Source organism: Cydia pomonella, chromosome 2 (assembly GCF_033807575.1).
Source record: "Cydia pomonella isolate Wapato2018A chromosome 2, ilCydPomo1, whole genome shotgun sequence".
Taxonomy (NCBI): Eukaryota; Metazoa; Arthropoda; class Insecta; order Lepidoptera; family Tortricidae; genus Cydia; species Cydia pomonella.
The window spans coordinates 24,010,979-24,038,793 of NC_084704.1; the positions used below are offsets into that span (position 1 = coordinate 24,010,979).

At 36.9% G+C, this 27,815-nt stretch overlaps 2 protein-coding genes across 4 annotated transcripts in view; one reads left to right on the forward strand and one right to left on the reverse strand.

Moving 5' to 3' along the window:
• LOC133534700 (lipase member H-B) overlaps window positions 1-27,815 on the reverse strand; it is a 58,070-nt gene that overhangs the window by 25,636 nt on the left and 4,619 nt on the right. For both annotated transcript variants that reach the window (XM_061873934.1, XM_061873935.1), the window contains exons 2-5: window positions 22,822-22,936; window positions 21,800-21,945; window positions 19,158-19,251; window positions 18,838-18,989 (exon numbers count right to left, since the gene is read on the reverse strand). In XM_061873934.1, the coding sequence (XP_061729918.1) occupies window positions 18,838-18,989; window positions 19,158-19,251; window positions 21,800-21,945; window positions 22,822-22,936 (507 nt within the window). The remainder of the gene's footprint in view (window positions 1-18,837; window positions 18,990-19,157; window positions 19,252-21,799; window positions 21,946-22,821; window positions 22,937-27,815) is intronic.
• Window positions 29-17,682, forward strand: LOC133534697 (aldehyde dehydrogenase X, mitochondrial-like). Of its 2 annotated transcripts, none has more exons than XM_061873929.1 (11): window positions 29-47; window positions 9,566-9,670; window positions 10,036-10,303; window positions 10,750-10,866; window positions 11,897-12,084; window positions 14,876-14,978; window positions 15,745-15,926; window positions 16,201-16,365; window positions 16,625-16,782; window positions 17,072-17,146; window positions 17,462-17,682. In XM_061873929.1, the coding sequence occupies exons 3-11, from the start codon at window positions 10,102-10,104 to the stop codon at window positions 17,535-17,537; spliced, it is 1,266 nt and encodes a 421-aa protein (XP_061729913.1). In that variant the 5' UTR covers window positions 29-47; window positions 9,566-9,670; window positions 10,036-10,101; the 3' UTR covers window positions 17,538-17,682. The 2 variants fall into 2 exon arrangements, with proteins under 2 accessions (XP_061729913.1, XP_061729912.1); XM_061873928.1 differs by lacking the exon at window positions 29-47 and adding an exon at window positions 8,996-9,154.

Genomic DNA, 27,815 nt, shown 5'->3' on the forward strand with positions numbered 1-27,815 from the left:
GTGATACTAACCCGTTTGCATTACATTGCCAAAGGCGCTTGTATTCAGTAAGTATGCTTAATTTGAAACGAACACAAACTTCAACATATAACAGTTCAGATATATTTGTATGGGATATGGTCCAAGATTAAATGAGGCCAAATATTACCTTGTATGTTCCTTATATAAATATGACTACACCATTGTTCGCCCCTAACTGTAAACTCGAGATTGAATAAAAATGGTCGCCGTTTTTTATGGGAGGCTCTCAACTTTATCTGGATATCTATATCATTTAAGCTACTAGACCAAGTTTGGTATCGTTTTTGTATAAATTGGGGATGCCGAATTCATTTATGGTATCATAGATAGATAGATTGATAAAATTTTGATTAGTAGTAATCATACACTGTCAGTTAAGGTTATGGTTGAAATCTGCCCTTGCAAGGTAATGTCATTTTTTTATGGCATTTGCCCTTGATTATTGATGTCTAAAAATTCAGTATAGAAACTATAATTTTGTGTTAGCCCCCGCTTAAAGGCCTTTCAGATCCTCAGATTCCAATTCTCATTATGATAAATCAAACCAAAAATTAAGTAATTTAATATGGCAGCCCTTTTTATAAAATTTTGACTACATATTCATATTAAGGAGCCTTTCGAAATCTGATATTTTTCAACGTGATCAGAGTAAAAATTAAGAAATTCAAGATGGCGGCCGTTTTTAGGGTTCCGTACCCAAAGGGCAAAACGGGACCCTATTAATTATACTAAGACTCCGCTGTCCATCCGCATGTCTGTCTGTCTGTCCGTCTGTCACCGGGCTGAATATTTGAAATTTTCACAGATGATATATGTCTGTTGCCGCTATAACAACAAATACTAAAAAAGTACGGAACCCTCGTGGGAGAGCGACCGCACTTGTCCAGTTTTTTACAATTTCGACTACGGATTAAAATAAAGTGGCCTTTCGGATCCTTAGTTATCAGTTCTTGTCATAATCAGATCAGATCAGATCAAATATATGAAGAAATTCAAGATGAGGGACTGGCCATTATTGACCCCGTTGTCCGTTTTATATTAAAAGCACAACGCCAGATCTCGATTTCCAACTCACTCGAGCCAGTATTTTTTTTTTATATTCACCAACAACTGTTTACGCTAGCACAGAGAGAATTAGTACATACAAGCACTTCTAGTTGATATTCTAAGTATAAGAATGACTTATAGGTAAACATGTCATGCATTCCATTCAAAAAAGACAAAAGAACTTGATAATAAAAACTTGATAACTATAGTGTAATGTTATAGACTTATGTGTACTTATTTTTAAATTTGCTCATGACTACATACATACATATAGTATCTTACATAACCGCGGTATGGGTGAGTTGCTGCCAAGAACTGTTCGTCTAAGACAGATGTCTCCAATCCAAACCCCGGCCAACGCGACAGCCTGCAACAACTAGACCTATATTTTTACAGGTGATAGTACTTGGCTCCTGGAGTTAATTTAAGTATGAAACAATATAGGTTTTATGGAGAAAATTAGAAAACAAATGTGTTACGTAATAGTACATTTCGATGCTAGTGCGGAAAGTATGTCATTACTTCACGAGTATCGAGATTTCTTGCCACGAGCCCTAGGCGAGTGGCAAGACTTGGGACAAGTGAAGAATGATATTTCCGCACGTTTATCGAACGTCGTTTTTTAAGACAGTTGCAAAAAAAATAAGAAAAACAACAAGTAATTATTTTATGCATGTTCTATAAGACAGAAACAATTGTTAATATAAAACATTGTACTATTATTATCTCAGTCTCGTTATTTACCATTATTTGTGTATCGTATATTTAAATTGTATAAAAACAATATCGAATGTTGCCTTTGGAAACTTAAAACATGCTGGAAGCAGTAAGAAAAAACGCCTCTTCTTTGACAAGCGTTTTGGCACTTTTGGCAGCTATTCCGTTCCATTCAGACATTTAAGAATGGTTTTTCAGTATTAAAAAATAAACGTGTTATAATGATGAAGAGATAAGTAATGAAATATGTATTTTTTTTTATATACTACGTCGGTGGCAAACAAGCATACGGCCTGCCTGATGGTAAGCAGTATCCGTAGCCTATGTACGCCTGCAACTCCAGATTATTCTTACAGCTACGTAAAGTAGCACTTTTTGATCAACTGTATTAAAAAAAACAATTACACAACACAACAACCTGTAAATGAGATAATTAAATGAGACCTCATTGAACATATTCTAGAACCTCTTTTACATACATAACACTTAGCTGGCCATTTCAAGTTGGTAAATCAAATGACACGTTGATATGATAATTACATTTAAGACAAACAATTGCGGACATGACACAAAGTGCTAAACATCTTGTCAGTTAAATCAAAGAGAATTTGAAATAGAAGTGGATTTTCAAGGTAAATTTTGTAGCTATAGTAAATTTACTGCCACCTTTCGACACATAATAAAAACTTGTAGAACACCATTTGACTTTGTTCCTTATTCTTTCACTGATATTTGTCAAATTTGTTAAATATCATAAATTCTACTAGGCGCCATCTACTAGATCATAGGCCAAAGGTATGGCGGTATCATTTCTAGCGATGATGTTATATCAAAGTCAAATGGCGTTCTTAAAATTTTAATTATGTGTCGAATGATGGCAGTAAATTTACTGTGGCTACAAAGTTTAAGTATAACTAACAAAGAAGTTTTTGGGAAATGACTACATTTAGAAAGGAACAGAGGTCTCCCTTGAGCGTCTTGCTCGTCAGTATTTCCTCCCCTGCCTTATCAAGCGAAATAAAACTTCAATGTACCCATCTCATAGAAATAGATTATATCTTATTTATTGACAGTAATAGCTCTTGAAGCTTGTATAGAATCTCCTAGCTCTAATCAATGTAGGTAAGTATGTACATATACGAAGTTACGAACGAGCGAGTTACATGGGCGAATTATATCAAAATGAGATCAAATTGTAAGTTCAAATCGGCCTCTTGTTAAGTGTAGCAATTGCATTGCTACACTCTAACTGATCTTCGGTGGATCTTTTGTCTTTAAAATAAGTTATACGAATTACCAATTATATTAATAACAATGGACTATGGTAGTTAAGGGCTCATAATCGTAACTCGTAGCTAGGTAAGGCTAGGGCGTAGGGCTCCATAGAAATACGCATAGAAAACCTTAAGAGGGAAAAATAGCTTTGCGATCCTAGCGTATTAACAGGACTTTTTCTATGAAATTCCATTTTGGAAGAACACGTTTTCCACTAACTAAATCTTAACAAATCACTTTGATTTTGATGTCGATAGATTCAGCATAATAAATAAATAAATAAATATTACAGGACATTATTACACAAATTGACTAAGTCCCACAGTAAGCTCAATAAGGCTTGTGTTGAGGGTACTTAGACAACGATATATATAATATATAAACATTTATAAATACTTAAATACATAGGAACCACCTAATATATTCTAAGTTTATAGGTATCGCTTCGCTTTAAAAAATAATTGTGTTGCAAATAAAATAAAAATAAAACCTATAATCCTAGTTTTTATTGTGTCAATAACATACTAATAAATCATGGAGAATGGAAAATATTCAGAAGTGGTAAAACTTTTTCTCTTTTTGTATGGACGATCACGTGGTATACTACCCTCTTAAAGTGTGGTGTCTTCGTAGTGGTGGGCAAAGTACGGCCCGTGGGCCAACTCCGGCTCGGCGGCAGGATTTTATCTGGCCCGCCAGGCCTTCGAAAGAAAAGAAAAACTACTTATATGGCCCGCAAAATCATAAATTTTTTTACTGCAATTCTGGCTTTGGCTCAAGTTTATTAAACTTTCTGGCCCCATGAAGAAAGTTTGCCGACCACTGCTATAAGGTGTGGATGAAACAAAATAGGGGGTCTAGGTCAAAAAAAAAAGGGGGGGGGGGGCTATTTTGTTTTCGAATATGAGTATTGAAGAAATTTGTTTAGAATTTAGATAGTTTAATATTAAGGCCCTGCATCGAAAAATAACGGGATCTTTGAAGCGTGGCAGTGGCTAGCCCCGGAAACAAACAGACGTGATTTTCGGATATATGTATCTTGACTATATGATAAGAGGTATGATACTAGTCGAAACAAAAAGGCTTAAAATTTTCTCGATAGAATATAAATCCAAAGTTACATCTACATTTTTAGTGTTTACCTCAGTGCAACTAGAAAACACATCTTCATCCAGCATAATCCACTTTAAAGTAAAGGTTTTCATCTCGTCTTAAACATCATTCAACTAAATATTAACTTATTATCTTATACAAACGGATTTATTCTCGATTTTGATTTTATGAATTCAACAGCAAACGCCCATTTTACGCAGTTCGGCTTCTCTTTCTGTCATGCGTCAAAGTCATAAATGCGTCCTTTATGCCAGTAATGTTAGATGGCCGTGGTGCCTCAAAGAGGTAAGACCTATGTCAAATCGCGCAGCGCTCCAAATTACGTAAAATCGACATATCCAATAAACGTTGAGTCGTAGCTCTATTAACTAGTAACGGAATCCGAGGTCTACTACGAATGGAGCTATCTTTACAGGCCTATACGTTACGCATGTGTGCGTGTTTGCTTAGCTACGTCAAAGTCTAATACTCTTTGAACAATTACAACGGGTAAGGAAATTTAGACAGCTTCTGTAATGTATCAGTAGCTGTGTGGTCGTGTAGACACCAAAGAAAAAATGCGAGTCATCTATAGACCCATCGAATCTAATCGTAACTTTTTGTTTTCTTTTTTTGTTCCTATATAATATCTATATTGCTTATTTTCTATTTTATTGTAAAAGTAAATCTTGTCTGTCTTATACAGAAATAAAGTTATTCTTTTAAATATGTGTATTAAAAGCATATTTTAATGACACGAATAATTTTATTTTATTTATACCAATTTTTGTATAGCCTAGGTAATCTTTATGTAAAACAAATATACTTATTATGTAAAAAAAACTAAAAAATTCAACACGTTTATTAGAAAAAAAAAACTCGTTTGCACGGGCCGGGGTTTGAACCAGCGACCTCTGATTTGTAATCCGCATGCCTTAAGAACAATTCACATAATTTATTTAACAGGATACTGTCAAAACGTCAATGACTAATATGACTTTTCAGCAAAGAGTAAAGTAAGTATGCTTTTCAGTTTGATTTTACTTGACAAGGAGCAATAAGAAAAACGTACCGAATCGTCCCTTTCTTAAAATTGCCATTCAAAGAGAGAGATGGGCATTGTGATAAGAGAGGTATGGGCATTGTGAATTTCATCTCGCTTTGTGTGGTAGGGCACAGTTAGTGGATGTCATTCCAGATCTAGAGCAGAGCCCAACTGGGGAAGTACCTCCACCTTACAGAAAACCGCAGCCAAATAACACTAGACCCTACTCATAGTATTGTGTTCCTGCCGGTGAGTAAGGTTGCCAGAGCTCAACGAGGGGGGGGGGGGGGGGGGAGTTTAGGGGCGGCAACGGGCATGTAACTCTTCAGCTCGTGTGTGGTGCTATCTATAGTTTTTTTATATGGGTACGCTGACAGTTGTCGTTTCAATACGATTTTGCGAGATTTGGCCTTTTTCAGGTTAAAAATTATATAGAGATAACACCTGTCACCCTACCCATCGAGTTTGAAAAATACTATAATGTTAACATATACAGGATGGTTTTTGATAATGTACATCTTAGAACTTAAACTGTTTTTAATTTCTTTTTTTTCAGATTTTAAAATTATACCGCTCTACTTTTATACCTTAATCATATATCTTAGTCTTGACAAAGACGATTAAAGTTTAATACTTAGCAAAATCGCTTACTAACAATGTCTTTACAAAATCGCTTTCCTGTAAGTTTAGGCAACTGCTATAGCCATTTAACAGCAATATCAGTTCATTACACTTGGTTCGGTGCTTCAACCTCTTGTCTAACTGTCTGATAATTAAAGTAGTTCCTAATAGACGGCGTTGTGCAATTATGGATATCCCGATCAAACTTTTCATTTCAGAGGAACGCGATTCTGTGTTGATAATATTAGTCTATACTTTATTTGTCCATGCTTTTGAAACCATTAGCCAACCAATTAGCTTATGGCGGGCATTGAAGGGTCGTTCTTTGAAATCAGATTATTAAATATAATTTCAATATAAGCCCATCAATCGAATAGGCATACATTTTGGTCAATTTATTACCTATCAGGGGAATAATAAAATCGATAAAAAGAATGTAAAAGCGACGAGGGAATGAAAAAAACCGATAAGGGAATGACAAGAAATGACATAATGACAATGAATTTCGGAACAATTCGTTCCAAAATAATACACTGAATCATAGAACACCCTTAGCAACTTAATGTTATTTTTAAGATCTATAGAACGAAGTACCACACGTTGATTTTAGTTGAAACCCCAGTCCAAAGGCATGGAATGAGAACCAGGGGAAAAGAAATAAGTATGTCTTTGATCAACTGTTATGATTACGATAATTTTTACTTAATCCATGAAAGTAAATAATCATTTACTTGACATAAGATTTAACATTGTACATGCCCATGAAGAATACATTTTATATCAAAACACACGGGAATGAAAATCACAGTGAACCAAAGCCAGGGGAACGATATTATGAAATCGTTTATTTCAGGTGAAAGACCCATAATTACATCACTAACAATCGAAAATACAATACAAATTAACTTAAATTAAAAACAGTCAAAATAACAATTGTGTTACCTGTAAGAATAGCATAAATTTTTAAGAAAATAAGTAAACTAAATGTCAATATACTTAGTAATTTACCTCTAGTTTTATGTCAACCTAATATCCTAAGAGCATTTATTAGAAACATATTAATAAGTTCTAAATGCCACGGAACGTGTAGTGTGACTTCCTCGGATTTTATGATATTTTATTTTTCTTTGAAAGTGTTTTTGGAAGAATTTTATATCAAATGTTAACACTTACACCTATTCCACAATACGGTTTAAAAATTGTATGGATATATAACGACTTTATAACAATTTTAATAACATACATCTTGTGATCAGTTTTCGTGTCACCGACGCGCGTGGTAATATAAACATGCAGTACTCGGTAGAAAGTTACCTTTACGTCTGGCAGCCTTTTTAACGCTTTTTTTTTAGAACAGCAATACTGTGTTGTTGTCAGATTTGCAAATGGCTGAAGGGAGAAGTGTTACCGAAAATTATTTATTTGTGTTAATTAAAAAAAAGGTCAACCTTAACGCGTCACCGCCGTGTTTGAGTTTTAAAAGTCAGTACTCATTTCACGTTATTGTTTGTAACATAAGATATACCTAATACATTCGAGATTGAGCTAATTATTTAATATTTGCAAAGTCAAAGGTAATTTTTAGATAATACCGAACATGTTTCAAATTGTCACGACAGTGGCCTCAAAATTCTGTCCCCGCCACGGACTATTGAATCCACGTTCGTGTCATATAGACACGTGGTCGTGACATTCTCAATTAGTTTGATTAATTTAGAGGCATATTCACTCTTTAGAAATGGATTTTATTAGCTACGTTCATTTGTTATTATTGCCCAACTGCCCAAAGCAGAAAAATGGTTTCCGCGTGTATGTGGATGTATGATGTGTATCCGATTCTTTGTCACGCTCTACAGCGCTAGTATGACGAATTTCAACGTATGAGCTGTCATTCGATGTGTCGTAGTCATGGGAGTAACTTAGGCTATATTAAAAATATTGTATAATTCAAAATAGTGGAGTTGGCCGCCAAAATGCCGAAACGTCACGACTGAGGGACACTTTGTGACAACCGTGATTATGTACTCATTTTATTTACCTTTCCTGAGGGTATTAAGCTTGACCATATGCATCAAAAAATGCTTTTTATACGTAACAATATGTGAAAAATAAAAATCTTTTATGAAAAAAATTTTCTGGACACAATTTAAGAATCACCCTGATTGTTTGAGTAATTGTTTAAAAGTTATTAGTTGAATATTACATATTTCAGCGTAATAAAAATACTTACTTCACTTTTTTTGGTAGTTTTCGTTGTTACCATATTACTTACATTTTTCTTTTTTATATGTAGGTAGTTACCACTGACAACTGTGATTCAATATCATCCGAAAAATTGGTCGTCGGAAAACGGCACCCTGTATTTCCTGCCTCAACAATATATTACTAAATAAAATATGATAACTAACAATGTAATCTTACATTGTTAGTTATCACACCGAATTTAAAAAGATAGGTAGTGTTATACTTACAATTAACTGTACTATTAACATCTTCCAAAAATCAACAATAAAAATTGGCTATATTGTAGTCGCAGATTTATTACAATTTACAACAATATATTTTTTTATTTTCTAGTAGCAAGTAATAACGCCATCTTTTTTATTTTCTAAGAATTAAGTTTCTGGCCGACCGCGTATAATCGTAGTTAACTTTTGTAACGCTAGATGGAGCTTTCACCTTCACGTGCGCCGCGGACTCCGCGGAGCGCTTCCATGTGTGCGTGCTAGCGGGGAGTGAGGAAGCTAGCGGGCGTGGCTTACGAACCGGTATTCACGGCTTTAGTAGGCCCTTAATGTGTTATGTTACTTACCAGAATATTTAATGGTAAGTAAATAAGAACGCAGCGCTTGAATGAATAATCAATTGTATTAAATTATCAATGTTCAGCTCACAAATCTACTCATTACTCGTGTAGAACCAATAAAAAGGTTTGCACTTGCGTTTATCACACAGTCATATAGATGCGTATTAAGTATTCCTATGTATATTTATGCCAGTCTGCAACCCGGCAAACATAGTGTGGCCACCCACATACACTTTATTCCTACACACAAGAACACATCAGCAGAAAATACGTAAGCAAGTACAAATTTGTCCGATCGAACTACAGCGACCACGTGATATTGTTTGATATAAATACTGCCGTGTCAAATTTGAGCCTTAATACACGCATCAGACGATTGAATTTAAAAGAAAAAGGGAGAGTTTCCTGATATACTTAACGTCGAATACAGTGTTGCTCCGGACACCGGACGATACGCCTGTGCCGTTAACAGCCGGTCTCTTACTAAAATAAACACCAACATGGTGAGAGTAGACGTCAAATACACGAAGGTAAGAGAAAAAATAGCATTTTAGCATAACATTAGTTTTAAGAAACGATATTAACCTATAGTTTTACTTCAATCGACAATTATTTAATTAATGAAAACCGGCGATAACAAACACTTGGTATTTAAAGGGACATCTCTAGACATACGAAAATTATACCTATGAATTTGTACCTATGATGTTTAGCATAAATATTTAGTTTTCTATTTCTCTTATACCTATTGTACATACATATTTCCTGCAATAACTGTTTGATCTCTATTTGGCCCAAGGGTTTACTGGTTGAGAATGCCTTTTAGCATTAAGTTCGCCTTTTGTACAGCATTTACTGTGCAATCAAGTTTAAATAAATAAATGTACCTAAAGTAGTTCTTATTTTAAGCATTTAACGTGTATTTAATTTGGCATGTGCAGTTGTTCATTAACAACGAGTGGGTAGACGCTGTCAGCAAAAAAACCTTCCCCACAATCAATCCTCAGGATGAGTCGGTCATCACACAGGTCGCCGAAGGCGATAAGGTAAGTCTTTTCTAGAAATATATGTAGTGATTCGAATAAAAATATCAGATAAAATGGAAGCAAAGTTCAAATCAACATTTTTATTTAAATGATTGCGAATTTGTTGATGATAATAACAATAAATTAATCGTTTTGATAATTTAGTCGGCAACAACTTATTGTTTATGCAAGAATGATGAATTTAATGATGCATAGTTATAGTTTAATATTTCTCTGACAAGGAAAGGAAAATATTATTTGCATTTTTGTAAATATATAAGTGATTAATTAACTATACTTATTTATTTAGAACATTTGGCGCATAGGGCTTAGACGTGGGCAAAAATATGTTTTTTTTTTAACCTATTTTAATTATTATATTATAGGCTGACATAGACGTGGCTGTAGCTGCAGCAAAGAAGGCATTCCACCGGTATTCGGCATGGCGTACCATGGACGCTTCGCAGCGCGGGCTGCTACTCCTCAAACTGGCTGACCTCCTCGAGTCCCAGGCCCGGTACTTGGCCGAACTGGAGACCCTTGACTGCGGCAAGCCCGTCAAGCAATCCGAAGAAGAAGTTTATTTCTCAGCGAGTGTTTTCAGATATTACGCAGGCAAAGCCGATAAAATACTGGGCAATACTATACCCGCAGGTAACCGCTACATTTTTTGTAATTAGACCATAATTGGCTAAACTAGGTACTATATTTACCATTTACTTTCCGATAACAGGTAAAACCTAAGAACTATACGGCTTAGCGATGGATTCAAATGTTTATAATCAATAACTGTACCTACATTGTAAACAACTGCAAAATATACTCGTATGATTTTTCTAAAAATTATATTATATATATAATTTAGGTACTTCTACTTTTATTGTATTAATTTGCATCTTAATATCTTTGTAATCCACACATGTTTACCATTAACCCGTGGCGGAGCTTTTCTTATCACTTAATAATACATAATTATAATTGACGTAGCTATCATGAGATTTCCTATGCTACAATGCGTGATCAACGCTTAATGAGAAAAATAGGTCAAGTTAAGTAATTGTTTAACTTTATTCAATTTAATGTGTCTGTTTACGTTTCAGACGGTGATGTGTTATCACTCACGCTCAAAGAGCCTGTGGGCATTTGTGGTCAGATTATTCCTTGGAACTATCCCATACCGATGCTGACGTGGAAAATTGCACCAGCATTAGCAGCAGGTAGGTGCCTGCAATGCAATTAATTATACACAACTATTCCCTGGTACCAGGAGTAGATAGTGTAGGTACCAATGTTCTAACGGCAATCGTTCTCTTCTATAGTCAGGGGAACGTCAGGCGCTGATGATGTCGATAAACCTTAAGCACTCGCGTAACGTACGCTGTATTCTAGATTGTTCTTACAACTTATTTTACAACGTTTATTGAGTATAAAAACGTATGAAGACTGCACTATCTTAATTTAAGAAAAAATAAACTGGCTTTTAATCAAAACGATTTACACACGGAAAAAACAGTTATGTTAAATTTACAGATAATTTGTAAAATTTACAGAGATATGTGTTAAATTTACAGATTTCTCTGTAAATTTTACAAATTATCTGTAAATTTAACATAACTGTTTTTTCCGTGCAGTAGATACGTAAATATGGTATCGTAGGCCATAATTTTTTTTTAATAAACCAATTTTAATTTGTCTAAAAAAATTGTATTGGCCTACAAATGTTTTGGATTTAATCCGTCAAAATAGTTTTTTTCATGAGTAACATTTGCGGTAATCGAAGACAATGTTCATTATGTTTTTATTAGATTTATATTTTTCATGTTAATTCTGGAAAACATTCTAATGGCAGCATAGCCAATGCATCAATTTTATATACAAATAATCACAATGGAAAAATCGATTATGATCAACTCTGGCCAACGTGGGACTCGAACCCACAGATTTGGATTGCCGGTTCAACGCGTTACCTTGTGCCTTGTGGAACGTAACACAATAAAAAAAGAAAAAATATTAAAATTTAGGCGACATAGCCCTTCATCTGTTAGCACCAACGGCTTACTTACTAAGCAACTCCACGCAAAATATTGAGGACATAGAAAATCGAGTCGAATGGTTCTTTAAGCCCCAACTGCACCTAGACTAGGGTATAATAGCTGGTCCTTTATGCCCGTATCCGTCAAACGAACTTTAGTATTCGCATACCTAGTCATCGACTATGACTTATGCGTTTTTCAAAACGTTTTGCAGGTTGTACAGTCATTGTTAAGCCCGCCGAACAGACCCCGCTGACGGCTCTAGCCGTCGCTGCCCTCATCAAGGAGGCAGGATTCCCTCCGGGAGTGGTGAATGTGGTCCCTGGCTACGGCCCCACGGCCGGCGGCGCGCTCACCCACCACCCGGACGTCGACAAAGTTGCCTTCACAGGCTCTACTGAGGTACTGAATTTTGCTTTAAGTATTTACAGTAATCGTGAAGCTAATTATACACCGTGTTTTTATTGAATTCCGTTAACTCCGGGGTATGGGTAAGTACGTTTAAGGAAACTAAATGATGTAGTTATAAAAAAATGGTTTTACCATTTTTTGTTTTTATTATTTTTGTTGTTGTAACACGGGCATTACATTTAATTCAACCAAACAATTGAAAACTGTGACATCAATGTCATTTCGAACATCAATCGTCCGAGATAGTACTTACGTTTAGTAGCAAATGTATACACTCGTACTAAACACTAATCAATATGTAAGCAGGCAAGGGCCTTATAAGAAATCGTAAATTATAGATTATCTCCGAAATGGAGTTAATTAGAATAACAGTGTCTTAGAGAAAGTTACTTAATTTAAGCTCAGGAATGCACCCTTGAAATTAACGGAAATAAAAAAAACACGGTGTAAATTAGAGACTGACTTTTGGTCAGATTCGTCACGCGGTCACTGACCATCCGGATTTCTATAAAGTAAATTTTTAACAAGCAGAAACGTCTGCGAACGATGCTATCAAGCCTAGAATAGTGGAAAAATTACTGCCTTGAGTGAGCCTTCCTCTCGATACATGAAATTTTTTTTTTTTTTTTTATTACATGTAACACATGGACACATATTTTCATTAGTAGAACTTACAAACTAAGGGGTTAGTAGGTACAACAAACACTAATTTAAAATAAAACAACACTGATGGGGGAATGCAATCCCTCACAGTGCGACAAGTAGGGACAGTCGACCCTATCCGCTATCATTCGTAGGATGCTGTTGGGACTGCCACGCACCCGGCGCACCAGGGATGCTGCGCGTGAACGCATGGTAGTATAAAAACAGTCCACGCGCGCCGTCACGAACATCCCTGATGCGCTACAGAAACGGGGCAGCCCCATCAGCACCCGGAACGCATTGTTGTACTGGACCCTAAGGGCCCCGTATGCCCGTTGCGTATACTGTGCCCACAAATTGCAAGTGTAGAGGGAAGTGCAAAATGCCCTAAATAGTGTGACTTTAACCTCTTTTGAGCACCTTGCAAATCTGCGGGCGATCATATTCGCCCGGACCGACAGGGCCCTTCGTTCCCTCTCCATATCCAGGTCGTCCTTGAGGTCGGTCGCGAGAAGATGGCCTAGGTACTTAAAATGGTCCACTCTATCTATGGGGGTACCATTGAGGCAAATAGCAGGAATATCCATTGTCTTCTTGCGACCGCACTCAAACACCATGAACTGACTCTTGGTTGCGTTATATTTAAGACCATGATTTGAGACATACGTTTCGCAAATTCGCAACAGTTTACGCAGCCCACACACCGACGCGCTCAGCAGCACCATGTCGTCCGCATAGCTTATGTTGTTGACACAAACTCCATCCACATGACAGCCGACATGGGTTCTACTGAGCGCCTCGATTAGTCCTGTATGTTAATACAGGTTGAAGAGCGTAGGTGAAGTCAACCCCCCCTGTCTCACCCCGCACTCCAACCTGTACTCATCAGATAGCACGTCTGCCCATCTAACGCAGTTGACCTGGTTTCCATACCAATACTTAAATATTCTAATGGTTTCCTGCGGTACACTGGTATTCTCCAGCTTCTTCCACAGTATATCATAGGAAACCAGGTCAAAAGCCTTAGACAGGTCAAGGAAACAGGCCACTACCGGGGTTTTACTTTTGGCATAATACCTGACAGTGTGCTTAAGACATAGGATCGCAGACTCAGTAGATAACTGTGGTCGGAAACCTAGTTGGTTATCATGCAGTTTCACATGGCTATTTAACTGGGAGTTAAGCACACTATCAAGTATTTTTGCCATGACTGTTGCCAACGAAATGGGTCTGTAGTTACTCCTATCTGCCAGGTCTCCGGTCCTGTTTTTAACAATAGGTACGACGATCGTCCGCATTAGATTATCTGGCAGATAAGAATGCCTGATACACAAGGTATAAAACATTGCCAAATACAAGGGAACCTTCTGAATTAAAAAAAAAACGGCCAAGTGCGAGTCGGACTCGCGCACCGAGGGTTCCATACAAACCTGTAGGTATATATTATTACATGATGTAACTAAAAATTTACGGTTTTCCCAATTTTTCCTTTATCTGTGCTATAAGACGTTGCTTTGTACCAAATTTCAAGATTCTGAGTTCACGGGAAGTACCCTGTCGGTTTTGATTCCCCTGCGAGGGTCGAAAATTTGCGGCATAAACGGCTGTATCTTTTGATTGCGTTGGCTTAGAAGTTTGATTTTTTCACTGCTGCAAGGGTCAGTAGATCTGAGTATTTGATATAAATTCCAGCTTGATACCTCCACGCGTTCCTGAGAAAAAGGGACTTGACAGACAGACGGACGGACAACATAGTGATCCTATAAGGGTTCCGTTTTTTTCCTTTCGAGGTACGGAACCCTAAAAATGACTAAGCGAAGAGCCTCCTTTGGACGTAATGCATATTATGTATCCTTGAAATCCTTTTAACTAAAATGGCATGCCTTGCACTATTTGCACTGCAAAACATGGCATGATACCTACTGATATTTAAGACTTGTTTAGCATGTTAGTGAGTAGTCCACAAGCACCAAGCGTAGCGTATTAATTATGTTAAATACTCGTATTGATTAGACAAGTCGTCTTAATTGATTACATCTACGTCTAATTGTGTCTTAAACGAGATCATTTTAACGATGTATATTGCATATTATTAAATAAGTCATTATTTTTGTATCTCTATGTGCAATTTATATTTTAGGTTGGCCGTATCATTATGGGTGCAGCGACAGTCGCAAACTTGAAGCGAGTTACACTCGAATTGGGCGGAAAGAGTCCTCTAGTAGTGTTCAATGATGCCGACGGTGCGTAATTTAACCCTAACGTTCTCGATACATCGTCACCTTGATGATTGACATGATTTGTTAAATTAGCTTGAGGTGGTGCCGTGGGTTCGGGTTCCTCTCTCACTATCACTGAGCGTAAGCGTGAGCGAGATGGATGTATTGGATGTTCGTGCTCGGGACCGCAGATATCATGTTTTTGAATTATAATAAAATTTGTAGTAAGATTTAAAAAAAAAGTAATCGCCGAGTTCCCTCAATAATAAAATTGCGCATTTTTAGAAGCCGTTTTCATATTAGTAGCTTTTGTGCATAAATTATTTTTTTTAAATGCGTTTTAGACGTTCCTGATTTTTTTCTATCGAGCGGATTCAAATTGCTGAAGTCTCTAGAGAAAATCCTCAAAATTGCATTTTTTTTTCAAAAACTCTCGTTTTCTGAACCTACGGCACCTTAAAACTTGAACAAAGCATCTATTGGATTAACGGACTCGGGATATTTCCTTTACTTTAGGAACCTAAGTTGTTGAGTATATTAACTCTGCTGATATTAGTCACAGCGGCCACATCGCCAAAGTTAGGACTATATGTGAACTTCAAAAAATCTATTTACAATAAAATAAAATATATTTTATAAGCATTTTGGATCTTGGTCATAGCTAGATGATAACAGATTACTTTTTAAGTAAACACTTTCGCTGTGGCAATTTATCATACTTGCGGGAAACCAAATTGACCCGATGCCGCCGCGAACGTGTTTAAATTTTACCTACTTTAAATGATTCCAGTGGAGAAAGCCGCACAAATCGCCCACGCCGCTGCCTTCGCCAACGGAGGCCAATGCTGCTGCGCCGGTACCAGGACCTACGTCCAGTCTGGAGTCTACGATCAGTTCGTCCAGAAGGCAGCCGAGATCGCTAAGCGCAGATCGGTTGGCAATCCCTTTGATGATGTTCAACAGGGCCCTCAGGTTAGTAGCATTTTATTTTTATCGCGGTTTAGCAACGGCGGCTAGTGGTAGTGTCGCTGCGCCGGCACGACGACTTATACTCAGTATGGTATGGCGTCATCTTCAAACGCAAATCTATATACCATTATTTCGTGCCTGGCATTTTGATTAAAAGTTCAAAGTAACGCACGGAACGCACAAAATCGATAAACGTAAATAAATCCATATCACATACAGCATTAACCTCAATTGTTCGGAACATGGTCATAATAATACATAACTGATTTGTTTTCAGATTGACAAAGAAATGTACACTAAAGTACTTGGATTTATCGAGGCAGGCAAGAAGGGAGGGGCGAAATGCGTGGCCGGTGGCGACAAGTTGGGAGGCAAGGGTTATTACATCCAACCCACTGTTTTCGCAGATGTGAAAGATGACATGAAGATCGCTAGAGAAGAAGTGAGTATAATTAATCTGATAATGAGACACTGGCATATTGCATCATATTTATGCTGATCTCAAATGCCAACATGCTGTTTAAAAACCCGTACCAAAATATGCACTCCATAGTGCCAGGAGAAACACCCACCTGTTGCTTTCTCAAGAATGTCATATCCGTTCGGATTTCACCGTTCTATCGATTGCTCATCTTAGTAGTAATGATAAGCGTTCACGGTGCAATGCCCATTTGCAAATCTACTTTCACAAATATTTTTAGATCTTCGGCCCAGTGCAGAGCATCTTCAAATTCGAAACATTCGACGAAGTAGTGGACAGAGCCAACGATTCCAACTACGGTCTAGGCGCCGGGGTTATCACGAATGATATCACCACCGCAATGACGTTCGCTAAATATGCCAGGGCGGGTTCGGTTTGGTACGTACAACATTTGTTTCATTACAAATTTTGTTTTAAATTTTGATTATTGACAAATTTTCTCAACAATCCAACACTAAACTTTACTAGAATCGTACCAAACTAATTCTGCACAGACTTTGCACGGAGTGTTTTAAGTGTGGAAATAAACGAAAAATTACTATGAAAAAATGACTTTACAATTACATACACTTTGTCACCTCAAAGTAGGCGCAGAGTAAGCTTAGATGGACTCTATTTTGTACATAAGTGTAATCTACCTACCAACACACATGTATTTTTACTTCAGGATCAACATCTACGATCATGTTACGAGTCAAACTCCGTTTGGTGGTTTCAAGGATTCTGGGCTTGGGCGGGAATTGTAAGTAATTTTAGGTTACTGTTATTGTATTCAAGCATCTTTCATTGCATGCATTGCTCTTATTAGAAAGCAATAAACTCTGCATGAACTATTTGTACGATCGATGTCTTTAACGATTCGACCAGAGGAACAATAATGTAAGCATTCACCCGCAACAAAATTTCTGACGAATCTGGTTACGGGAATATTATATACATAATAAAACCTCGAATTTTTTATGTAATTAAAACAATTTTCAACCATTGCTGTGCTCTGGTAGGAAGACATTTTTCGTTATATTGAGCACATTCTAATACAAGTTTTTTTTATTTTCAGGGGAGAAGACGGTATCAATCAATACTTAGAAACGAAAACTATTACAATGGCTTTACCTAAAATCCCACAATTGTAAGATTAAACCAAATAAACAATATGCAGTTAACTACGCGTAAAACCATACGTAAAGGTTGTATAAGTTGATAGTTATCTACAATCTACAAATGCGTTTGCCGATATACAAATAATCAAATTATTAATATATTTTTATATGTTTACAATTTTTTCAATGAATCACCGTTAATACTACAGCTTTTTACATTAACGAAATACCTAACTAAAATATCTCATTTTAAAATAAACTGTCAATATAGGTATTAAAATAGAGTAAAATCAATAAAAACCTGTTATCGTAATATCATAAATCTATAGAAAACGTTTTCACTATGTTAATTATTATTATTATTATTATTTCTTTATTTAAGACCATCGGGGATCATTGTGTTAGTAAATCTTATCCAAGTGTTAGAACTATAACTATCTATACATAACTATACTTAATAACTACACTGTACAATTATTTATTACTGCGTGCGTGTATCAAGCAGCAGTTATTCAAATACATGCAATCCAATCTTTCTGCTAACATACTCAGAATGCTGTTGGAGCTGGCCCTCACTCTGCGCACAAGGGATGTCGCTCGCTTGCGCATGGTGGTGTAGAAGCAGTCTACCCGCGCCTCCGCGAACATCCCCGATGCACTACAGAATTTGGGCAGACCCATCAGCACTCTGAAAGCGTTATTATATTGAACACGCAGAGCGCTGTACCGTTTACGAGTATAATCAGCCCACAGGTTGCTTGTGTAGAAGGTTGTACAGTAAGCCCTAAAAAGGGTGACCTTTACATCTTTGGAACAGTGAGCAAACCTGCGAGCTATCATATTAGCTCTGACGGACAACGCTCTGCGTTCGCGTTCAATATCTACGTCGTCCTTAAGGTCAGAGGTAAAAATTATGTACCTACGCGTGTTTGTTACGTTGGTAAAATGGGCGCTTAGAGATCGCATCCCGTTCATACTTCTAATTTGACTATATTTTCTCCGCACATTTCTACTTTCTCAGTCATCATCATCAACCTCTACACGACACGCCACCTTTTATCGTTTAAAGGGAATCTCTGAGAGACTAGGGTATAATCCATTGGACCATTTATAGTTGCAAACTTTATACCATTTACCTATATACTGTTTAGCTTCTTATTTGCTCATGCGTCTTCCTCATGAGGGTTTCCAGAAAGTCCTAAGGTTTTTAAACCAGTGATTAATTACCTATATCAAATGATATTCCATGTAAGGTTCGGTTAATGGAAAGGCACGCTTGCGCGAATTGCCTACTACGAGTATTGACTACTTCTTATTCTTTAATATCACTTACCAATAATCTTGTACTGCTTCTTGGTGAGATGTTCGGACGCCATACCGCACACGTGGGCGCCCAGTGAGTGGCCGACGCAGGTGATCATCTTGGCCATGGCGCCAGCTTGCGTTATGTATGAATACAGTTGTGCTGTGCACTGGGCTGTTAATCTGAAAGAATGCAACCATAATCTGTTTAATGGTATCACCACTCTTATTTTTTTCAACCTCCGCTCCAGCGGCAGCTAAGTTTAAGTATAAAATGTAAGTAAATAAGACGACTTAAATCTCAAAATCTCAAATAACATAGAAATTATCGTTTTGTTGGTCAACTTATACCTCAGATTAGACAGCGCCGAGAGGTAGCAGGGAAATCTGCTCAGCGGAGACCAGTCCACCATGAACACGTTGTAGTCTTTGCGGGACAGGTATGCTGGGAAACACATACATAATGCATTAAACCAAGAGCTCTGAAAACTAGGGGGCGCAAAGGCAGCAAATGAGGTGACGAACGGAAATAAAACGAATAGATTTTCTTTTATTAAAGAGACGCGCATGATTTAAAAGCCTATATACTAATTTTTGAAGAACCCTATAAGTACTGTATGTCCTCAAGAAAACCTTAGCAGGGAACTCATTCCTCATTCTGTGAACGTCCTGCCACCGATGTACACGTTCTTCCAGCTCGATTTCTAGCCATATGCACCCAGGCGGTTTTGTGATGCGAATACTTTGCTTGGACGATTGTGAAGCGATTTTCAACCCCGATAAACAAGAACCAGTTTTACTTACTGTCATGTCAGAAAAAACTCAGGGTTCTTGGAATTTTATATTCGCTGTGTGAAAAGGCCATTTTTCTACTCCTCTACTGTTATCTGTCATTTATGCATTCATTAACACGAATATAAGAACATACATAAAAGGTTTCAAGAAAAGTCTATATTGTCTATTCCTCATAAAAGCTCTTGTGCTTTTAATCGATTGTGCGATTAACGGCTACCAACCTAACAAAACCAAAACGAATACAGTTTTAAACTAAGTGCATTGCTGCCAACTTACAAAATATTCATTTGGTTGCAGTAAAAATAATTACTTCATAAGTCAGAAATACGCATGTGACACCCGTAATATAGCAACACCCATAGACTACGAAGACCGCTTAGCGTTGCTTGTTAGTCTCCGAGGGCTACGGTGGCCAAAATTGAGAAAAAACTGTCCAAAAATTTAATTTAGCAAGTAGCAAGTACCAGGGCCTCATGAGTTACGAGGTGTCGCTAACCGGCCGGCCGCGGCCCGGGGCGGGCCGGGCGCGTAACAAAGTATGCTCGCGCGTCTTGGCTATATACATTTGCTGTAATTTGTTTACCTAAATTAAGATTTAATTTTGTTGACTCGTAGGAAAAATATTGTATGCAACGTTGTATAAGTAGGTCAAAAAATGCTCGTGGCGTATTCCTTTACAATGTAACTCACGCCACTCGCCTTTTTTGACCCTTCTTATACAACTGTTGCATAAAATACTATAATCGCATACTTTTCACTATGAGTTCTTCACTCAACTATAATGACTTCATTACGAATCGCTTTATGAACTACAACATATAATGAATTTGACCATTTTGGTCTATCATTTTATCTACTGAGATACTTACCTAATTTTGTTTACTTTTTTAGATTATATAATAGAGGAAGTATTATTTTAAATAGTTGACTCATAGAAAAAATATTATATACGAGATTGTAAAGCTGGATTATATCACTAGTTATTGTTATTGAACAATAGTGATATAATCAAGCTTTTCAATCTCGTATCTTACTTAGGCCACTCAGCAAGCTTCATGGCCTAAACAAGGTGCTGGACTGAAAAGCTCTCCATTATATCAGGATTGTATAAAATACTATTACATGCGTCGTGGTCATACTTCACTGATCAAGGAGGTTTTATCTTGTCTCTCTAGCGCTCATTCATAGCCACTGCTGGTGTCTTTCATAGCCAATACGTTGACGACATCCTTGTGACACACGACAATATACAGTGTGGAAAAAATAATGGGCTCGAGGGAAAGTGCCTTAAAACCTTAAGTCAAAACTGCATTCCATTTTTTGTTTAAATCGCTTGTCTCGCCCGGGAATCGAATAAACACTCACTATTTTATCGATTGCCGCTGGTCGATACAATTAATGTTAATGGTAATTTTTTCCAAGAAACATTAGATCTTTACACTTGTCTGCAAAATATCCATAAAATCGAATATTTATTACACAAGATTTTTTTTACATTTTTGTTCCTTTAAAAATAAAAGAATGATTCCTTTCAGTAAATGAGCTAGCTTTAGGTCTTAAGGCATTTTCCCTCCAGGGCCAGTGGCGGGGCAAGACCAAAATTTTATGTGGGCAAGGTACATTTAGCGAAGCCCTCTGGTGGTGTAAGAAATAATGAACATTTTTACGTGTGTCCGAGATATAGGTACTGATTTGAGGCGCGAGGCGCCTCGGACCGCGAGGCCGTAGGCGGTGGCCCACCTCGCCCACGCCGCCTCTGTCCAGGGCCTATTATTTTTTTCCACTCTGTATATATCGATTGTGTCATTCACGATGACGCGTACCTTTGACTGGTATTATCATGTTAGATTTGACAAATCTGCGCGTCATCGTGGATGATGAACTATAGCTGTTATCACACTTCGCTGGCCCAATATTACAGGGTTCTGTGTTACATTTTCAAGATAGTTGAAATTCAACTCAATGTCACTATGACAATGTTCAAATTTCAGTTCGATAAAAGTGAAACATAGAAACCTGTAATACTGGGCCAGCGACTTATCACACTGGTGCAGATCTGCAGTCAGCGCTTTGCAACAATGTCCCGTTTGCACCCCGGACCGCTGTGAGGTTCCGCATCCAATGAGAAGACCGCCTCGATGATTGTTCCCTATTTGCGAAGAGGATCTTCGACCATGGTGAACGGAAGCTTTTCTTACCATCACGTAAAAACGACATGGGACTCTTAGAATGTGTCCCGTTGAATCCGTGTATGATGAGCACGTTTTTCCTGCTCCGCTTCCAACCGTACACGTCTAGGAGGTCCTTGTGCCGCACGTCGATCCATTGCTTCCACGGCCGTTCCCTGCTCACGTAACACTGATGTACAATACATTAATACTACTACAAGAAAGACTGTTTAGTCCCTCATGTCTTTTATATCGAAAGTATTAAAATAAGGTAAACGCCGTACTTGTCCCTATTTGTCCCCATCCCTCAGTGGAGTGGGAATAAATGTACAGTAATGTAAGCCCTCTGGGAATGAATCAATCCAGAAAAGTCAGTCAAATTACTTTTATGAAATTTACGTCATTAATGTACAAGTACATAGTTTATACCTGTTGATACCTTGAAACATGTATTAAACATGTATGATTCATTACAAAATCGTAGATACAATGCTTAATCGGATATGTATTTTCAAATTTTGATATCATTGTCTACATTCTTTCAACATCTTACATAAAAAGATAATAACGTATAAAGGATGACTCCGGATATACGCTACAACTGTCCAGGCCCGGGCCGGGGCGTTCGACACTTATATGAGACGACACTTTTATTGACTTTTTATATTTTATATTCATGTTCAAATCTCCGATTCTCTGATAGTCGTGAGAAGCGCGAAATCTGTATTTTTTTTTTTGTAAGTAGGTTAACTGAATTGAAAAAAGGTAAGCGATTTTGACGTGTCTTTTTATTGAAAAACACTTTTGAAAAATAAGTCACGGCAAATATGCAACAACTATAAATCATATACGTTCGTTTACATTATTTTGCTTTCATAAGTAATAGTTACTGATTTTTAAGAAGCGTTTTTCAATAAAAAGACATGTCAAGATTGTTTACCGTCTCTAATTTAAAAAAAAAACGCACTATAGTGAAGTGAACTAGTGAATTTATCAGTTATCACACCTATACCGACAACTCAGGTCTTCTGCCACTCACTTTTTGTACTTACGGCGTATACAAGAAGAAATTGATTTCTGAATCCGGACACTTCCACTCTCGTTTCATAACACAGCGCCAGTAGCGAAAGTCGATCATCGACATAAGATCTCCTTCGGCGTGTGGCACTGTTGACAAAATGCATGGTCAGAGATGCGTGGCAACATTAACAATTTGCGAGTAGAATCTAGAACACTGCGTGCAAAAAACCTGGGTTAAGTGTGAGGCAGAAACTTGAATAGGTACCCTATGTACAGTATGTATTTACGTTGTCTAGTAGGTTCCATAACAACACTGAAAAAAATAGATAGCCGAACTGGTTTTGTAACTTTACTAAATAACTAAACTACGGTTATAACTGTTATAAGAAAATAAACTTTGCATAAATTTACAAACTTATTTTGTAGTGTATACCCAGTACCTGAACACTGATAGCCAAACACGGTTTTGTAACATATAACACATAGTTCGCAAGTCCCAATTTTTGTGTAAACAGTAACCAAAATTTTGTTACAGTTATGCAAATATTTCTTTCAGTGAAGGTTGAGTGGGAGGGAGAGGTTTCATAGTAACTATGTACATTTCATCCCCATTGCAGAGTATTTAAATTAGATTAAATTTTTACGAAAACAAATACTTTAATATCTACTAGAGAAATATTTATTGTGAAGTACTAGATATTACACCCCCCTTCGCCTTTGTACTTCTTATTAATTGTATGTTACTTTTAATATATATTTTTGTACAATAAAGAGTTTACTACTACTACTACCATTACATAGATAAATAGTAGATTTTTTATTGAGACAACGAAATACAACAGATAAAATGTACACTATTAAAAACTTATAAATAAAAAAATAGGCTATAACCTAGGTATAGTACCCAGAAGGCTGGCCGCATTGCCCCGCTAGATAGCAATGCTGATCCGCTGAGCGAAATATAGGCCAGCGCTCTGGTGACCAGAAGCCTCTATAAGGCGCTTTGATATGAACTGTGGAATAATAGTTATTTACGATACAAGTGTGGAAAGTAGGAAATTCGACCGACGATTCGAAAAACAAGAACATTTCAATTTTCAGCATAGGCACAGAAAGTGCTTATTCGCGCACTAGTGCAGGAAAGTAGCACCATATGTACTTTACTGATTTATCCTCGTAAGGCCCAAGGTCCTACCTATAGGACTTATTCAGTTCGATGAAATTTAAATCATATTCAATTAGGACAGAGTTGCATTTGTTTTGTTTCGTGCAATTTTCAAACAAAATAAAATCTACTGTATTCCGTGCACTATAGGTTCAAATTCCAGTGGCAAATTTTGGATTTTTCATTTCTATGGCTAGGCCTTAAGAGGATATTACAGTACATATGGTGCATTTACAGTACATTAGTTTTTTTTTCAATAAAACAAACATTTAGGACCATTTTTATGTCACTCTCAAAACGAAAAAAGCCATGATTGATGCAATATATCAAGATTATGTACCCATATGTCGTGCGCGATGGCGGCATGTTTGAATAATTGCGGCAAAGAGCATATAATCACATTGCGGAAACAGGACCCTTGTCTATGAATATCTGTCAAACGTCAGCTGTCAAAACAACCGACCATTCACAACCTCTACGTGAATTCCAAATCAGCGCGAAAATTTAAAACTGACATCTGATAAACTTTTATATAAAGCGTATTGTACACTGGGCGTTTAGCTCTGAATGTAATTCAAGGCTAAATCCGCATCTTCTTTAACAGAAAAACTATTTTTTTCATGTTTTACAAGATTAAGACTCTTAATTTAAGAGTGAGTTAATTCCAACTACTGATAAACGTTACAATATGACCGTGATAAGCATCGCCAAACGAAAGCCACGCTTAATCCCATTCTTTCACATCGGATCCATCAATCAAAGCGAATGTTAAATCCATTAAAAATAACTGTTTTTGCAACTAGCGTTACCACACGCTATAGACAACAGTCCATGTTGCTTTCTTTCTTTTGCGCATCGTCAAGAATTAACTAGGCCGAAACAGATACCTCTGCCAACACTTTGCGCATCTCTGAGTCTGATTAGATAGTTCTTGTTATTAAAGGTGCCATCGTGCTAATTTTATTAATCTCGTTCACGTGAACGATAAATGGCGAATGTTAACTGGAATGTCCAGTTCATGTTAACGTTCCATAAAAATATCGGTTAAAAAGGAAATCAAGTTCAGCCGAATTTAAGGCTTGGTTTCGAAGTACGTAGTACGAAGGTGAAAGTATTACGAGTTTACCAGCATCGAAATGAGCTGATTTACATTATAAATTTTGATGTTTATAATTATATTTCGATGTCTATTTTTAGCAACTTGGGTTGGATGGCGACAGAATACGTACGGTTATAGTGGGTATACAACATAACATCTGTAAGAAAGGTAAGGTAGCTTTTAAGTTATGCTTTAATTTTTTTTTCATTAATTAACAAGAATAAGGTCATAGTTAAATGTAATACTTTAATAAATTCATAGTCGAGTAGAGTCGGGCGAAGCTAACCCTAATTAAGCAATGACAAAGTGTGAGCATGACAATATCATCATTAATGTCAAATTTCTATGAAAATATGACATTTATAATGACACTCCCTTGCTTTGTTCTGTTCACATCGGTGCAAAGTTAGTTTAAGTACACACGGACTCTTACCAACTTTATTGCCTAAATATATATATTTACCATCCTACAAGAGATTAAGTGATGAAATATTACGAGTATAATAATCACATCACATAATCGCGGGTCTACTAGATAGGTACTTAGGTAAAATTGCCATAATTTTACGGCAGTACCTAGTTCTTCGGGACCAGACAGGTGAAGGGGCCAAAGCTACCTCGCCACTTTCTCCACCTGTCCTGTCTTGGATCCGTTCGTTACTAACAACAACAAAAATAACTCTTGGTGGTAAGTCAAACCTACCGCAGAGCGAAAGAAACTGAAAGAATTTAATGATTGGATGACGGAGGGAGTATAACAGCCGGTTAAACCTCATTGGTTCACCCAATGAACTGCATCAAATCGTACTATTACGCAATTAACTTTTACTTTCTTCATATTGTTTTATTACTTATCTTTTATCTCTATCTAAACCGTAATACCTGCCGTAGTAAAATTAGGTAAATATTCTTAGAATGGTGTTGCGGATGATTAATTATTTAATACAGAAGCATTCCGATTAAACGATGACTTTTAATGTTTTAACATGCCAACTGGCATTATATGGTGCACGCAGTGGCATTATATGGTGAATTGGTTATAGCCGTTTAACTGAGGCGGTTGGTAAAAAGCTATTATACTTATTATGGTCAGCTACGGACTGGTTAAAGGACCTGAGGGCCTACCGCGAACCACGTTCGACGTGTTGCCTCTCTGTCGCACTTGTAAATTCGCACGCAAGTGTGACAGGGAGGCATCACGTCCAACGTGGTTCGCGGTAGGCCCTTTGAAGGCTTGGCCGCAGAAAGCTGATTTGAATAAGTATGTTAAGTAAGAAAATAGATCGTCTAGCCGAATTCCAGATCGAAGGTTCAATTTAAGATTGCTGTTTCTAAAAGCGACACATCAAATATACTTTGCCATAGTTGATTCCGTGTTAAGCTATGCCCTTGATTGCTATGGTCTCACTTTCAAATCGTACATAGATAAAGTAGAAGCGATACAAATTAGATTCTTAAAGTTACTTGTCAGTAAAAAAACTAGATACAGCTGTAAAGGTAATTATAATAAACTATTTAAAATTTGTAAAATACTCCCAGTCAGTCTAAAACACAAATACCTCTTAGCTATTAACAACCACAGCAATAAGGTGCATATCTCGACACGATTAGAACATAAACATAATACAAGATCAGTGGCTGTGCAAAAATATGAAATACCCCGCGTTACGAACTATTATGGAGATAGAACATTAAGAAAAAGATTGCCGTATTTTTTAAATAGTCTGCCTGAAAATATCAGACTTGAGCCCAATAAAATTAAATTTAAAAAAGCACTAAAGCTGCACCTAATGGAAACACTTGGGTGACAATTGTATGCCTGTGCCTGCAAATGTCACTCAAGTGAAGAGAGTTATATTCATGGTGTAAGTTTTAATTAATAATATGTTACGTTGGCTACGTACTTAAGAACTTATAACAGAGACTCGCGCCTGCAGTCAAACTGTGTAAACAGTTTTGCAGGAAACTGTACTAGATTATAAGTTTATTTCATGAAATAATAATAATAAAAAAAAAATAAAAAAAAAAAAAAAAAAAAAAAATGATGCAAGTCAGGGCGTATTCCCGTTTGTCCCACCCATTAGTACCCAGTGGTAATATAGGAGAAAACAGTCCAACTTACCACTGGACCGGACAACTGAAACGAAATAATCCCACTTGTACCACTGAAACAACTGGGAATAAAAATGCCATTTGTACATACGTATAGGTACTTACCTACTCGGTTATTGTCTCTCAATTAAATGATGCATATGGCAGTTTTTTGTGCAATAAAGATTAAATAAATAATAGTTATTTGTTTTACAAAGGGGCAAAGTTGTTGTTTAACCGCTAGTGCTAATATTGATACTCAAGCAAGCGAAAAATCCCAAAATTGAACCACGAGCGTAGCAAGTGGTTCGAGTAGTAGAATCTTGAGCGTTGCGAGGCGAGGATTTCAAGGCACGAAGGTTAAACAGACTTTGCCTCCGAGTCAAACACAAAATTTTGCACACACCAACGCGAGGACAATACTATGAAATACCAAAAACATCAAACCAAATCAAATCCAAATTAACGTAATAAAAAAATATCATTCAAAATCATCATTAAAAGTAAAATTTAACATAACATAAGGAAACAACTTAAAATTTGTATCTGATTACGTTGCCCCACATGTGGATAAAATGCAACTTTCTCATTAGTTTTTGAGCAATCAAGAGGGCCTTTACCATTTGATGTGGACTGTGGTGAAAATAAATAAATTAGGTAAAGTAAGCAGC